Below are 16787 nucleotides of genomic sequence, written 5' to 3' on the forward strand. Positions count from 1 at the left end.
CCTCCTGAAAGAAAGAAATGACAGAAAGCAGTCGCAGGGCACTGGTGGGATGAGGAGACAGGACTCCATAGACATCTTCCAGGAACCTCAAAGCTTCCTTCATGCCCCTCCCACTGAAGCTCTGAGCTAGAAAGCCCAGTAACGGTTAAGACATCTCACTTCCCAGTCGGACTTTCTGAGTCTGGAATCCCAGCTCTGCCATTTAAAGTTGTTTGACACTGGGTGGGCATCTCTGAGCCTGGCTGTCATCTACAAAATGGGTGGATCAGGATTATCATTTGGGATTGCCTTGTGGATGAAAAAAAAAAAACAAACAAACAAACCAAAACTGGTGAGCATGCAGTGCTGTACGTGGGCCACGTGAAACCTGTACCATGGCATCCCCACCAAGGCGACCATGGCATCTCCACCGAGGCAATGCTCTGTCTTTGAGCCTCTCCTCCACTCTGGATTTGCCCTGTCTTACCTGACCCCAGCTAGCTCTTCTCTTTGTCTACCCTCCAACCTTCTTCAGATGCCTGTATTCAGGGCTGCTGTCTAGAGTTCTATATAGACCTTCAGTGATCTAGGCTAGGAAAAGGGGCATCATGGCCTGTACCACTGCCAGGCAGTGAGGACTGCTGGTCCCTGTGGCCCTGACTCACCTCTGATCTCTCTAAAACCAAGAAGCACAATTGTAGACATGTTTGGTATTGGCGGGGGTGACATTGCCCTAGGAGACTTCAGTTGGAACATCCTCTGCTGCCTATAACAAGGGACTCCAGGGTACCTTTGGTTGCTCAAGTCCTGCTCTACCCCCACCCCCCTGTTTGTGCAGGGTGACAAAAAATTGCCATGCTAGTTGGCTGGGTTGGCTCCAAGCCTCTTGTTGAATTTCTTTTCTGTGCACTGCAGCTGCCTGGGGTGCAGGGCTGCACTCCCCTCTGGCCCTTTCTGCCATTCTTCTTGGAGCTTAGGGGCAGCTCTGAGCTCACAGAAGGGGAGGGTTATCTGTGACTAGCCTAACTGGAAGTCAGCAGTCTGGGTCCTGGGCCACCTCCTCTTTGTGACCCTTTGTTTTCCTGAGCCTCTCAAGCTGGCTTCTCCCCAAGGACCTTTCACACTGGCATTGGAAGCCAAGGGGTTGGGGAGTATGTGTATGTGAGGCGTGGGGGTTAGGAGACACAGGACTGGTCCTGAAGCAGGGAAGTAAGGAGGAAGCAGCAGTGTGCAGGGACATGGAGTGGCCTGGATGTTCAAACACCAGATCCCTTTCTCCCTGCCTTACACCGTGGGATCCTACTAGCCAGGATCCTGGCTGTCTGCAATGCCAAGGTAGCTGTGTGCTGTTGGGTAGCTCACCTTACTGTTCTGGCCTTTGGTTTTTCTTATCAACACAAAGTGCACAAGAGCAGATTGTGCCCTCTAGGGTCGCAGTGAGAGTAAGGTGCATGTAGCATGCGCCTAATCAGTGTTAGTTGCAACTGCTACAAGTGTGTCAGAAGCAACATCGGTGGGCTCTGTGTCTCGGCTCATACAGGATGGGTTTGGCCCTGTGAATCTCTGCAGGACTGTCAGGCTGTTTACTGGTGTAGCTGGGGGTGAGGGTAGAGCAGAAACGAGCAGAAACACACTAAGTCCTGAGCCCATGCTGGCTGGGTGTGTAAATAAGTTTTGCACATGAGGGGTGTGGCTTTAGGGATGCAAGGATTGTGTGGAGAACTGCCGTGATAGCCACCTCCAAGCTGCTGAGACTGGTGCTTCCCCATGACTCCAGAGTCCCCTGGCGTGTATCTTTCGGGATCCTGGTCTAGGCCATGTGTTTTGCAGGATAAAGGTTGAGTAGTGTGGGGTAGCATGAGCCTTCTTTGCCCTGAACTCGATGATGACAGACCCCTTGTACTTATGATCTCCTGGTGACCGGCAAACCTTTCTCAGTTAAGAAGCCTATGACTCTGGGAGAGGATAAGAGCTTGCCGAGATCATAGGGATAGCCCAGACAACAAACTTGACTTTAGGCCAGGAGACCTGTTTCAAAGCAGAACAGAGGAGGGAGGTGCTGCATGGTTCAAACATTTCCTAAAGACTTTCCTGTGTGCCTGGAAATCTCATCTTCAGCTGTCCCAGGGGAGTAGTCTGGCTAAAATGTTTTACAGAGGGGGTAACTGGGGCAGAAGAGGAATACCACCAGATATTGGGGTACAGGTGGGGTAGGCCATGTGTTGTCATTGTGCATGAGGGGGGAAGCTACTACCCCTGTAGTAGACAGGATGAAGCCAGAAAGCCACAAAGCAAGGATTGTACCTGGCGTCCATGGACCTCTCTGCTGACTCCAGCATAGGGGCCAGTCGACTTTGCCCTGGGATACTCTCTGGATCTCAGTTTCCCTATCTATAAAATGGAATAATGGTGAACTACCAATCTCCTCTATCAAGGCATTTCCATCTCTTAGAGTCCACGAACTCTGAGCCAGGCTGGCAAGATGCCTAGAAAGACTGTCCCAGGAGAACCATCGGCCTGTCAGGGCCAGGGCTAATTAGGCTGAGTTAGGAGGGAGGGCAGGGTCAGATTCCTCAAGAGCTAATTAGCTTCCCACAGTGGAGGAGGGGTTTTCTCAGCCACTGGGTAAGCTGTGACCCTGGTCATAGGCCGATCCCTCCAGCTGCCTGTGACTCATCTGTTCAGGCGTCTATTTGTTTATTCATTGTTCAACAGCACTGAGCACCAAGTGCGTGCCAGCTGGGCACTGTGGACAGAAAGAAATGATTACCTCACTTAATAGGGAGGCCGACCAGTGACCTCTGTCCCTGCCATGTCCTACCGCTTATTTCTCCAGGACCTTGAGCACAGCTATGGAATGACTCAGCCTTTGCCACCTGAAGCTGTGTGGCCTTGGGTCTGTCAGGAATCTCTGAACTTCTTCACTCAGGTTTTCTCTCCTGCAGTCTCGGCACCCAATGGCTGCCTCTCGGTGCATTTGGGAGAGCAAGATGAATGAACACTGGGGGCATTGACATTAGCTCAGGGTGTCACTTGGCTTATGTTAGCATGTACAAAGTTTTAAATAATTATCTTAATAAAAATGAGAGGAAAAAATTGGGGAAGGGTGTAGAAGAAACTGGCAGCCTGGTCTCTTTTTGTGTTATAATCAGGGGTGGGGACATGGTTACTTTTTTATGTTTTTATTTTTAGAAATAAAACGTGTTAACCTTTTTATTTGTTTGAGACAGGGTCTCTTCTATTGTAGTCCAGGTTGTCCTGGAGTTTGCTATGTAGACCAGGGCTGGCCTAGAACTCACAAAGATCCTCCTGCCTCTGCTTTTCCAAGTGCTGGGATTAAAGACGTGTACCACCATGCCCTGTATATTAACATGTTTTCAGAAAAAGAAGTCGTAGGGCTCAACAGGTGAAGGCACTTGCTGGGCAAGCCTGGTGGCTGAGTTTGATTCCCAGAACCTGCGTAAAGGTAGAATTCGACCTGGCAAAATTATCCTCTGACCTCCACATGTGTATCACGGTATGACTTCCCCATACCAATAAAGATAAATTTGAAATACCTTAAAACTTTGTAGCACCTTTCTATAAAATATTAAGCAAATGACCAAACTCTCAGTTTGAAAGTATAAACTCTCAGAAATACATAAATAAGGTGTCCTGGGCTTTGCACACCTGGGAACCTTTAGGTCGAACACTATTCTCGAGATCAGGGTCAGAAAGGTAAACACGTCAAGCGAGGCCTTCGGAACTGTGCTTGAGATGAGATGGACGATCAATCAGGAGATAAGCAAACACATTGATTTCAGACAGTGGCGAATGCTGTGCAGGAAGAGCAGAGGTAAGATCGGAGACAGGAAAGCCCCTCCGGGGAGGGCGTGCTGTCAGGGAAAAGGATATTCCCAGCAAATATGGGGCCTTACTTAACCTTCCTTCCTCTTCCTCTTCTTTAGTGTGGAAGAGAGACAGAGTTGATGTTAAGTACTCTCCCGGTGAGAGCGACCAGTGGCCAGAGGGACCTTGGGAGATGTAGTTAGAGACATGACTCATACTGTATTACATACAACCTTCCAGGGCAGTCCAAAGGGATGGGACAGGCTATCCTAGACAGCCAATCAGCTTCACCCTTGAATCTTCATGACCTCTGATTCTAGGAAACCTAGTAAAGATCAGATTTCAAAGAGATGTAGGAGGGCATAGTGAGTGACTATCTCTATGTCCATTTGCTAACCAGGCCTGTGTCTTCTCTGCAGCATTGGGCCGGAGCACTAGCTTCACTGAAAAGGATCTGAAGGAGGCCAAGGCGCGGAGCCAGCAGATTGCAGCCCAGCTGACTACCCCTCCCAGCTCCAACTCCCGAGGGGTCCAGCTCTTCAACAGGCGCAAGCAGAGGGTGAATGAGTTTACCTTGGAGAGCCGAGGCCAGAGGTCACCAAAGCTCAACCAAGAGGCCCTCCAAACAGGGCGTCCTTCGAGCCCCATAGGCCATGCCCCAGGGCTTAGTGTGAATCCCACATCTCCATCAAAGCCAGGCTCTCCAAAGCACCCCAGCCCCCTAAGCCCCAGCAGAGGGGTCTCTGGCCACATCATGGAGGGGTACTCAGAGGAAGCCAGTCTGCTGCGCCACCTGGAGAAGGTTGCCAGTGAGGAGGAGGAAGTTCCGTTGGTAGTTTATTTAAAGGAAAATGCAGCCCTGCTGACAGCTAACGGGCTACACCTGTCCCAGAGCCGAGAGACCCAGCAGTCTTCACCAAATCCTCCCGACAATGAAGTACCCAGTCCAGCTGCAGATATCAACCAGAACCCCTCCTCACCCAATGCCACGCCCACCACAGCAGCCTCTAACAGCCACCACAAACAGCCCACCGCTGATGTCAATCAAAACCCCCCAGCCACCATCACCCCCGACCAACAGAATTCATCTGAGGCACAGTGTTCCCGGAATGGCACACTTGATTCCAAACCCAGCACTCCGTGTGCTGATGATGGGCAGCCCCTGGTGCCAGTAGAGGAGGTGAGATCCAGCACTCTCCTGATTGACAAGGTGTCAGCTCCATCATCTGCCACCAGCACCTTCTCTAGAGAAGCCACTCCCCTCTCCAGCTCTGGGCCACCAGCAGCAGATCTCATGTCCAGTTCCTTGCTCATTGACATGCAGCCTAGCACCCTAGTGGCATCGGCAGAACAAGAGGTGTCTGGACATGCAGCTGTCACCACGCCCACTAAGCTGTATAGTGAAGTACATCTCACGCTAGCTAAGCCTGCATCCGTGGTCAACAGGACCGCCAGGCCTTTTGGGATCCAGTCGCCAGGGACTACCACCCAGATAGAGCAAAGCCCCATGATGGGAAGACGACATTTTGGAGAGAAGACCTGGGCTCCCCCGGCTAGCAGTATGGCGGATAGGAGTCCCCAGCCACAGAGGCACATAATGGCCCGCAGTCCCATGGTGGAAAGGAGGCTGGTTGGGCAGCGAAGCCCAGTCGTAGAGAGACGCCCCTTGGGAAACTTTACCCCACCCCCCACCTATGCAGAGACTTTGTCAACAGCCCCTGTGGCTTCTCGGGTTAGGTCTCCCCCCTCTTACTCCACTCTGTATCCCAGCTCTGACCCCAAGCCTCCCCATTTGAAGGGCCAGGTAGTCCCTGTCAACAAGACAGGGATTTTGGAAGAATCTATGGCACGCCGAGGCAGCCGGAAATCAATGTTCACTTTCGTGGAGAAGCCCAAGGTGACCCCGAACCCAGACTTGCTGGACCTAGTGCAGACAGCTGATGAGAAGCGGAGGCAGAGAGACCACGGGGAGGTGGGCATGGAAGAAGAGCCCTTTGCCCTGGGAGCTGAGGCCTCCAACTTCCAGCAGGAGCCAATAGCTCGGGACAGAGCCAGCCCTGCAGCAGCTGAGGACGCTGTCCCCGAGTGGGCCTCCTGCCTCAAGTCACCCCGTATCCAGGCCAAGCCGAAGCCCAAACCCAACCAGAACCTCTCTGAGGCCTCAGGGAAGGGGGCTGAACTCTATGCCCGCCGCCAGTCACGGATGGAGAAATATGTCATAGAGTCTTCAGGCCATGCTGAATTGGCCCGCTGCCCTTCACCTACTATGTCCCTGCCTTCATCCTGGAAGTACACCACTAATGCCCCTGGAGGCTTCCGAGTGGCATCCTTAAGCCCTGCGCGGACTCCGCCGGCCTCTCTCTACCACGGCTATCTACCAGAGAATGGAGTCCTGCGCCCTGAGCCTACCAAGCAGCAGCCATACCAGATGAGGCCTTCACTCTATGCTCTGTCGCCCGTCAAGGAGCCTGCCAAGGCCTCATCACGCGCCACCTCATCACGCACTCCGTCACGCACTGTCTCACCTCGTGCTGCCTCCCCGGCCAAGCCCAGCTCCCTAGACCTGGTGCCCAATCTGCCCAGAGCAGGCCTCCCACCATCTCCTGCTCTGCATCGGCCTTCCCGCTCCTCCCCAGGCCTCTACACTGCCCCAGTCCAGGACAGCCTCCAGCCCACTGCCGTGAGCCCCACTTACAGCAGTGATATCTCCCCCGTGTCTCCCTCCAGGGCGTGGTCTCCTCGAGCCAAGCAGGCCCCTAGGCCTTCCTTCTCCACCCGGAATGCTGGGATCGAGGCCCAGGTGTGGAAGCCTTCCTTCTGCTTCAAGTAACATATCCCAGTGCCTGTCTTGACCCCTTCTCGGAGGGCCAGAGAGAAGATGTGGCAGGATATAGCTCAGGGCTTAGCTCAGGAAGATGGACATTCATGGTTCAAGGTCTGGTTGACACTAGATAGCTCTATGACTGTGGGTGGACCATCTCCCCTCTCCGAGCTGTAGACAAAGGGCCTTAGATGCCGTAGGCATCTAAGGAGATGGGATGGGAGTCTGATAGCAGTATCTTACTTGGAGAAAGCCCAGAGGTGTCCTCATAGGGACTTCTGGAACAGACAGCCTTCTGACACCTGTGAATCTGCAAGCTCTGGGTGTGCCTTACCCTTAGGGCTCGGGCTCCTGGCCTCTGGCTTCATGCTTCTGGATTCTCACCTTCAGAGGGTATTTCTTCCCCCTCTGTCTTCTGGACACTTCCTCTCTCCTGCCTCAGAGAGCTTTGCCTGGCTCCACCTCCTCTCCTGAGTCCTCTGCTGCCTGTGGACTTAGCATACCACTCCTATCTGATGCTTGTCCTCCTGTTCTCTGAGACTCTGCTGCCTCCATGCCCTCTCCAGGACCTGACTCTCCACAGGGAGGGAGACTCCTGGGCCCAGACCTCTGTCCTGCTTCCAACTGCCTTGCCCTCACTGTTCTGAGCTGAGGGACATCCCCGGGGATCCCTGAGAAGAGTGTCCTCTAGAAAGCTATGCAGATGTGGATGTGCTGTTAGGCAAGTGACCCTTTAGTGACATAGTGACCTCAGGCAAGATCTCCCTGACTGTAAGAAGCCACCTCGATGCAAAGGCTTAAGGTCCAGGGAGAGACAAAAGAGTAGTGTCCTAGACTCACCCACACCTCCCATTTGCTGGGGAACTTTGGCCAATCCATTTCTCCTTTCCAGGCCTTAGTTTTCCCATGTACACAGGGTCTTCTAGTTGAGATAATCACTGAAGATTGAGAGAACAGGCTGGCACAGTGGGATAAAGGATTCAGAAGCAAAGAAGACTGTCATACAGAAAGAAAGTGGATGGGCTGCTGCTGAGGGACAGAGGAGTTAGCTTCTCATGAGAGTAGCCTGGGGGAGGTAGAGATGAAAGGAGCTGCTGCAGCAGGTTACAGTCAGAAGCCCGGGCTGGGCCAGCTTCAGCTTGGGATCAGCTGGCGGCTGTGAGAACATGGCTTTGTAGCTCAGAAGAGGGGCAGAAAAGCCTTGGACTTAGATCTGGATTCTAACACTGAATGTGTGCCTCGAGTCTCAGTCTCAGTTTCCCCGTTTATACAGAGGGTGTGGAGTCAGGTAGCTTAAGATCTCCCACTCTCTGCCTCCCTTTGATGTGGTGCAGCCACCCCCCACACCCCTCAGCTAGCCTTTTTTGGGGGGTGAGAATACAGATATAAGAAGACAGACACGTTTAAATGGAATCTTCCCAAGACTTGAGGCTAGGACCACCCACTTCCTCTTTCCCAGCCCTATTTCTGGGATCCCAGAGGGGCAGGGGTGGTGGAGGCGGTGCTGGTACTCAGCTGAGTGCGCAGTTTGAGCTTTAGGCTTGTCTCCATGGGAACAGGGGTGCCTTGTCAGTGAGCTCATCCACACAGAAGAGGGGGATGCGTGGGGAAACTGAGTGAGCCTGATTCCTTCAGGCCAGGTCTTCCTAGAACAGAGTCAGCCTCTGGTAGACCCCGCTCTTTTGCCCCTGGGGCGGGAGGGTTGGCAGTGGAGGGGCCATCCTCCATCCTGTAGCTCCTGCTGCGCGAGGCTGAACTCTTTGGTCCTGCCTCCTGTTCTCAATACAGTCTGTCTCAAATCTGTCTTGCTTCTTTCTTCTGCGCTGTTGGCTGCCGTGAGCTGGGGCTCCCTGTCTCCTCCCTGATGTGGGCCTGGAAGCGAAGTGGAAATGCTCGGCTGCTCTGTGTGGATGGAAGCGGGGTTGTGTCCCTGTGAGCTACTGCACCTGCTGAGTGTCTGGACCTGTTAGGTGTCAGCCATGAGCTGCCAAGGAGAGGAGGGCACTTTGTTCTCTTTACTTCTCTCCTGCATCTGAGTCTGGCCCAGATCGTGCTGAGGATAGAGAAAACACACTGCCCTATGACCTAAATTGGTTTGGGATTCCATCCATCTGGCCATCCAGCTGTCTGGTCTGTCTATCTGTCTGTTTGTTTATTAGATAGGGTCTGTAACTGAGCCTGGACTTGAACTCATGATGATCCTCCTGCCTTCTGAATTCTAGGACTATAATTATGAGCTTCCATGCCTAGTTCTGTGTTTTGCTGTTTTGGTTTATTTATTTTTATTTTTCTATTTTTTTTTAATTTTATTTTTTGAGACAAGATCTGGCTGGTCCAGAACTTGGTAGGTAGACCAGGCTAGCCTTAAATCACAGAGATCCACTAGCCTCTGTCTCCCAAGGACTGGTATGAAAGATGTGCATCAATCTGCCTGGCTCTGATTTGCCTGCCATGCCTGATCCTCCTCCGGATTCCCCCTCCCACTTCTAATAAGTGGGATAGAAATGTCTTCCACTTATTCTCCAGTTCTCTCTCCATTTTATCTAAATTGGACTGTTTGACACATTCATCACTAACCCTGCCTGGCTCCCTCAGTGGAGAAGAAAAAGCTGGTTCCTGGAGACTTTGCGCAGCCTCTGCCTGTCTCTGGCCCTGGTTTCCCATTCTCTTCAATGGCAGGGTTGCAGGAGGTGTCCTGGGAGTTCCATGGCCTCTGACACTGCCATATTGTCAGCTCAGCTTTTGTCTCTACCCCACAGCACACAGACCCTGCTTTGAGGCTGGGGTGACTGGCTGCTACTTTCTGAATTTTCAGCCATTGTGTTTTCAAGGAGTTCGGTAGACACAGTGCACTGGGCTCTTTGGCTGGAGGTGAACAGTTCTGCTCTCTTCTTCCTTTCTGTATTGTGCAGCCTCTGCCCCCGCACATAGTGAGTCCTGAGACATTGGCAGTTAGCATGAGGTCAGGCCTGGCTCTCCTCTACCTTTCAGCCCATGCCTGAACCATGTCACTTCACAGTCCTGCCTGACTCTGGTCACCCCTCCCACTTGTTGGATCTAGCAATCAATCCCCTGTGACCACAAAAGACAGAAAAGAGATTTTTAGACAATTTTCACTGCTCCTCCAGCCTCATTAACTAGGGCCAGGCGTGGTGGCCCATGCCTTTGATCTCAGGAGGCAGAGGCAGGCGAATCTCTGTGAGTTAAGCTCAGCTTGGTCTACAAAGCAAGCTCTAGGACAGCAAGGACTACATAGGCCCTGTGTAAGACAACAACAAAACATTTGTTGACCGGCTTGGACCGTGAGCTCAAGGCAGTACTCAGTATATAATGAGACATACCTGAGTCTTTGCAATCGGCTTTTGGATCTGAGATTCTGGTATCAGCCTCTAGTCCTTCCTGTCTAATCCTGGAGCCTTCCTTGAAGCTCTTCCCCATAAGCCTGTGCTTCCCTCAGGTGACCTGGCTGCACGCTGGGGTGTGTCATGAACAGAGAACAGATCCCAGGGACTCTGGCTTGTATATACACATACAGCCCTGACCCTGGGAATAAAGGTGGGCTGAGCCCTTGTGCTGACTCTTAACTTGCTTCCCCAAAGCTTGGATATCCTCAAAAAGGTTATCCGGCATTACATTCCACCAGAAATGTCCAAATGGTCCTTTTGAGTGAAAGGACACTGAGGTTGGACTCCTCTGGCAACTGCTTTGGTGTGATTGGAGAATATACTCTTTCTGTCTCTGTTGTTTCTTTTGATTGGGAGGGACTAAGTTCCCCGCTGGTTGAAAAGATAACTGGCAGATAAGCGTCTGAGTCAAAGAATGGATCTTGTGGGCGATTACAGACTTCGATTGCGGGGAAGTCACTGACTGGATCCCATAGCTTAGAACTGAGGTGAAAGGATGATTGCTAGTGAACATGGACTCAACCAAGTGACTACTTCTGGAATATGGGTAAACAGCTGCACAGTTTAAGGCGTGTGTGTGCACGCGTGTGTGTGCGTGTGTGTTTAGCCTGTATTCCCAAGCCCTCCACTTAACACTGTTTAAGCATGGTGTGATGTTTGAAACACACACACACCTCACAGACACTGGTGGGTGGGGAAAATACACTGGGCTGTTAATTACACCACTTGGCTTTCCCTTTCTCTCTCTCTCTCTCTCTCTCTCTCTCTCTCTCTCTCTCTCTCTCTTTCTTTCTTTCTTTCTTTCTTTTTTCTTGACAGAGTTTCTCGGGGCTTGAGAGATGGCTCAGTGGCTAAGAGCAATGGCTGCTCTTCAGAGGTCCAGAGTTCAATTCCCAGCAACCACATGCTGGCTCACAAATGTCTATAATAGGATCTGATGCCCTCTTCTGGCAGGTGCACATGCACTGAGCACTCATACATGAAATAAATAAATCTGGGGGCGGGGGGGAGAAGAGGAACAGGGTTTCTCTGTATAGTCCTGGCTGTTCTAGAACTCACTCTGTAGACCAGGCTGGCTTCGAACTCACAGAGAATCCCCTGCCTCTGCCTCCAAGTGCCTGACATGAAACCCTTTCTCAAAATATGCTTTTATATATAAAAATAATATAAATGTTAAGTTAGATAGATATCTACATTTTAAAGTGGTTAATACAACTGTATGGTTCAAAACTCTAAACAGACGTAGAAAGTAGTAACTTAAAAGGACTTGTTCTCACGCTCCTGTGGCTGTGTGCAGTGTGCCTGCTGGCCCCATTCCTTAACTTTTTCATATATCTTTCCCATCTCTCCTTATGGTATTTTGTTTAGCAGTTCCCTCCAAGAAATTAATGCACGCTATGTTCCTTCACATGAGTTTCTGTCTCCAAAGCAAGCAGGGGCTGACCCCAGATAGCAGAGGCTTTAAGAGCTTCTGCATTGAGTTGAGCCACCTGTGTTTTTTACTTCAGACACTACACCTAGCTTTGTTGGGTTCCTTTCCTATCTCCGAATGATGGACAACCATACTCCATACTTCCCAAAACCCTGACCTGACCTGACACTAAACCTTCCCCGTCCTCTCTGCTCTCTCTCCAGGATCGCCCGGAGAGCCTGCCCACCTCCCCGCCCTGGACGCCGGGCGCTTCCCGGCCCCCTAGCAGCCTGGACGGCTGGGTGAGCCCGGGGCCGTGGGAGCCGGGCCGCGGGAGCAGCATGAGCAGCCCTCCGCCGCTGCCTCCGCCTCCACCAATGTCCCCCTCGTGGAGCGAGCGCTCCGTCTCCCCGCTGCGATCGGAGACCGATGCACGGCCCCCGAGCCGGCAGCTGCAGGCGCTTTTGGCGCGCAACATCATCAACGCAGCCCGGCGCAAGAGCGCCTCCCCGCGGCCGGCGCCCGCCGAGTCCCTGCGACCCTTTTCCCCTCCGCAGGGGCCGCCGCCGCCACCGGCGCGCATGCGCTCTCCGCAGCCAGCCCGCGCGGCTGGCAGCTACCGCGGAGCTACTTTTGCCCCCATCCCGCGGAGCCCGTTGCCCGTCGGGTCTTCGTCCTGCGCTAGTCCCCGAAGTCCTCAGGCCGCGCCGTCCAGGCCTTTTCCCTACCGCCGCTCACCCACAGACTCCGACGTGTCTCTCGACTCTGAGGACTCTGGGCTTAAGTCGCCTGGCATCCTCGGCTACAACATCTGTCCTCGGGGTTGGAATGGCAGCCTGAGGCTCAAGCGTGGTAGTCTCCCCACCGAGGCCTCCTGCACCACCTAAAGTTCCATCCCCACCCCGGGAGGGTCGAGCCAGAAGAGGCACTAAGCTTGGGGAACCCCAGCACCAAGATCCGAAGGGTCTGACCTCATTGGACAGCTCTAGAGAAAAATGGGGTCAGGGAAGGAGAGCTCCGGGCTTGGGGGGCTGTCAGTCAAACTTGGGTTGTAGCCCTTGGCTTTGCCATTTATCTGTATGGCTCAGAGGAAGAGCCTCTTGTCTTTGATCCTTAGCTTTGGCCAATGCAGTCTCCAGACATCGTCCCTTTCCTTCCGTACACGCGTGCCTTGCGGGAGGCAGCTAAGCACACAGCCATTGCCCTTCAGCATGCCAGGCTTCCACGCTCCTTCCTCCAACACTGTTCTCCACAGCCTGGCAAATGAAGTGTGTGTTGAAAAGAACCTAGGCCGTGACCCATGCCCAGGCCCTGGCTTGACCGTTGGCTCCTGGCACCAAGTCCCAGGCGGGAGCAGCTGTTTTCCATCTCTTCTCAGACTAGTTCTATTTTTATCTGGTGACCTTTAAAGAGATCTCCCAGGCAAGCTCAAGGTGCCCTGCTGGGCCCCTCTAGGGAGAAGGGGCTGGAAGATTCTCCCCAGGCTCTGCCATGCTGCTTTCTCTACCCCACCCAGCTCAGGATGTCTAGAATATCCCTATGGCCAGGGAAGAGCAGAGTGTAAAGTTCCCTGGGACTATGGATCTCAGGAGTCCCAGACCCTTGTTTTTCTGGACTCATTGATGGCTAGTTTTAGGTTTCTCAAAACTGGGGAAAGACGAGATGGCAGTCTAATATGGTTACCCTAGTCTAGGGTGTATTACCTATTTGGAAAGGGGTCCTTGTTGCAGAATACGCAAGCCCACGGCCGGGATGCATAGAGGAGACTCCGGTATTGGATGGAGCTGACTTCTGACCTCTGAGGATTCTTGAAATTCACTCCATAGCATTAGAAAGCAAGGGAGGATGAAGGGGGAGGTTCATGGGGCTTGAATTCCGAGACAAATAAACCTGGGTGGGAAGTCAAGGGGCTGTGCCAATCTGGGCCTGTCATAGTGTCTATGCTATGCCCAGAAGAATGGGCATGTTATATTCATTTTTCTCACATCTCACTGAAGCCTGGCTTATGCCTATACCTGGTGGCCTTGAGGTGCCTATCCCCTTAACCTCAGTGACTCTGATTCCAGTCCCCAAGAGTGACTCGGGGAAGAATAACTGAGTTTTTTGGTTTGCATAGTCCACAGATAGTCCCTTGAGGTTCAGTACATCAGCTTCAGAATTCAGAGCCTGGGGATGGGAGTGCTGGAGTTAGATGAGGCACAAATAAATGTAGGTGGGAAAAAATACTAGGATGTTGTTAAAGGTAAGGGATGGTGCTATTTGGGGGTAATTAGATTTACCCACATATCAGGGTGATCTAGAGCTCCTGAGTAAGGCTAGGGGAAGCTAGGTCAGGATGGAATAAAGTCAGGGTTGGGATGGAGTACATTGGAATAGAGGGGTGATCTTAGTAGGTCCCTATTGCCTGTGGGTTGGGAACCAGGCCCTGGGAAAATGAGAGAGTACTCAGCTCCCGCCTGGTGCAGCATCCCTTGTAGCTAAGGAGTCCCAGGCTAGGGATGCCTTCCAGAGAAGAGACCCTGTTAGATGTCTAGCTGATGCTGTGGCATACATAGATCAGCTTCTACCTGCATTTCCTCAGAGAACCAGCAGGAGGCAGCTTTGAGAAACTACAGCTGTTTCTGCAGTCGTCATAGTGACTGCCTTCTCACTTAAATGGTCTTCTCTAAAACCCATGACAGCTCGCCTGTATTCTGCCTTGTGCCTCTTGTAGAATTCAAAGCAATAAATGCATTCGGCATTCTTCTGCCTCCTGTTCGTCTTTGCCTTTCAGGAAACCTTTTCCTTATTCCCAAGCGTGCGTCAGTCCACAGAATATCTGAGACACATGGTCTTGGAGCTTGGAAATAAACAGTCATAAGTACAGATGGAAAAACTTTGGACCATAGACATCCTTGACCTGAAGCCCAAGTTCTGTCATTGATTAGGTGGGTTTGAGTAAGCCATTCCTTCCCCAGGTCTCAGCATCTCCATCTGAGTGATGGGAGGGTTGATCTAGGTAGTGTCTTGGAGAAATTCTGCTGCAGGGTGCTGTTGTGGGAGTAGGCAGGCCCAAGCTGAGTCAGAGTCCAGTGTCCTGGTACTACTGTCTCATTGAAGTCAGGATTCCAAGATGGGAGGAAGAGTCTCCAACAAGTGTTCCATGTGAGTTCAGACAGTTATAGTGAGACCAGTATCATCAGAGTTCTAGCCTCTTCATGGGCCAGCCTTGGCCCAGAGAGCGGGATTGTATTCCGACTTCTAGGTAAGGATATTCTTTAGCCCTACCCTCTAGATCAGCGGTTCTCAACCTGTGGGTCTCAGCCCCTTTGGAGGTTGATAGGCTCTTTCACATGGGTCACCCAAGACCATTAGAAAACTTATATTAACATTGCAATTCATAACAATAGCAAAATTACAGTTATGGAATATAAACAAAAACTATTTTATGGTTGGGGGAGGTCACCACAACACAAGGAACTGTTTTAAAGGGTTGCAGCATTAGGAAGATTGAGAGCCACTGTTCTAGATTCCGGCCCAGCAGAGACTGGCCTGAGCAACCCAAGGGGCAGAAAGCTGAGTTGCGAGCAGAGGCCAGGATGCTGTCTCAAATGGTGTCAGAAAGGCCGACTGGGACCATCTGCACTGATGGAGTCAGAGGTGCTTGCCACCCTGGATTCAGGGAGCTCTTGCAGTGCCCACCCCTCCCTGGGATTGACTGTGTCCCTCTAATAAATCATAACTTCTGTTGGGACCTGTCCTGAGTACAGTCAGTATCTGACAGCCTGCTGGTGGCTTTATTCCCTCACCGCTTACCCAGTGCTCAGCACTTCAAACTAATTCATCACTGATGGAATGAGTTTACCATCTGACCCCGCCTACTCCTCCCCTTAGTTTCCATTTCCAGACCCTCTCCAAGATGTGGGCATTATCCAAATGCCCCTCAATATCCCCTGCTCCTCTCCACCCCTTCTGTCTCTGCCCTTAGCCAGCCACCCCATCTCGCTCTTGGCTACCCCACAGTCTCTCAGTCTCTAGTCTGGCCACCTTCAACCATAGTGTATAGCAGATCTGTCTCTGGAAAATGTCAATCTGATCACCACAGTCCACCAGCCTAACCTCTTCATCAGCCCTTTATAACACAATTTCCTTTTGGAAAACTGGCCCCTGCCCACCCGTCTCAGCTCCCAGCACCACCCTCAGTCCTAAACTCTAGCCTGACTTGCCAACCCCCAACAGACTTTGTGTCCTCCCACAGTGTCCCTGGCCCCTCTGCCTGGTGAGCTCTCATGGTGAATTCTGCACCATCCAAGATCCAGTGCCAATGCCTCCTCCTCTGGGAAGCCTTTCCAGGCTCCAGGCTGAGTTGGCACTATGTTTCCAGCAGCCTAAGCTCTCTCAGAGCAATGCTCAAGACACAGCTCAAAGACTGTTTTACTGGTTGGAGTCTGAGTGAGCTGAACTCCTTGAAGATAGAGTCTCGGCATATTTGGCTTTAGTCCCTGGACAGAGGCTCAGAGAATATGAGAAGAAAGCAGGGAGGGAGGGAAGGGAGAAGGGAGGAAAAGTCAAAAAAAGATATTGGGGAACATTCATTTATTCATTCATCATTCATTAATTTCTCCATCCATGCTTCATTCAGCCAGCAAACATCTGTTGAATTTCTATTAGGCATTACACTTGGACACTAGGGATATAACAGTTACCATGCTTCAGCGAATGCCGCCAATCCCCAGAATTCCCAGGTGACTGAAGAGTTCTCATGTGGATGTGTGAGCCAGGGCGTGTGAGCCCTTCTGTTTTCAAGGGCCTGCTGCCGGGGCACCTGTCTTCCCCAGAGCCCAGTGCTTTAAGCATCTGCCCCCGGCTCCTGTTGCAGCCCAAAATAAGGCTGTGACCCACGGAGAAGACAAGAATGATTCTTGTCAGCTCAAGCCAGCACTGGCTGTAGGGCACACCCTGCTCGCTGACTGCTGACCTGGGAGCCTGCAATAGACACAGGCCATAGATCTCCAGCTCCCCGGCTGAAGTGTTAATCTTGGGGGTCTGACATTTCTTCCCACCTACTGTGGCCCCACCAGGTACAGGCATCATCCTCTCATCTTTGGGAGCTCTTGGGACATAGGGGAGTGGGTAGAGAAGATAAAGTAATTTTCAGGGCCTTGCAAGGGATCCGGGGAGTCTGGGCCTTAGAGAGGCCTAGGGACTGCCTTAGGAGGAAGGGAGTTCTAAGCTCCAGGGTCCTGGACATCAGGAGGGAAGGCTGGGGTTGAAGGTAAGGGAGAGGTAGGCAGTGTCTCATCTCAGCGTGCAGAAAAACAACTCCATGAACATTAGAGACCCTTTTCAGATTCTGTGAATGTTT

General features: G+C 52.0%; 1 protein-coding gene across 5 annotated transcripts in view; it reads left to right on the forward strand.

The window, feature by feature from the left end:
* The window catches only part of Synpo (synaptopodin), a 53505-nt gene extending 39313 nt beyond the window's left edge, over positions 1-14192 (forward strand). For all 5 annotated transcript variants that reach the window (XM_028774267.1, XM_028774265.1, XM_028774266.1 and 2 more), the window contains 2 exons: positions 4227-6607; positions 11668-14192. In XM_028774267.1, coding sequence (XP_028630100.1) covers positions 4227-6607; positions 11668-12330 — 3044 coding nt within the window. In that variant the 3' untranslated portion in view covers positions 12331-14192. The remainder of the gene's footprint in view (positions 1-4226; positions 6608-11667) is intronic.
* Positions 14193-16787: the final 2595 nt, after the last annotated feature.

This window comes from Grammomys surdaster, unplaced genomic scaffold (assembly GCF_004785775.1).
Source record: "Grammomys surdaster isolate TR1022 unplaced genomic scaffold, NIH_TR_1.0 239, whole genome shotgun sequence".
In the NCBI taxonomy this organism is placed as follows: domain Eukaryota; kingdom Metazoa; phylum Chordata; class Mammalia; order Rodentia; family Muridae; genus Grammomys; species Grammomys surdaster.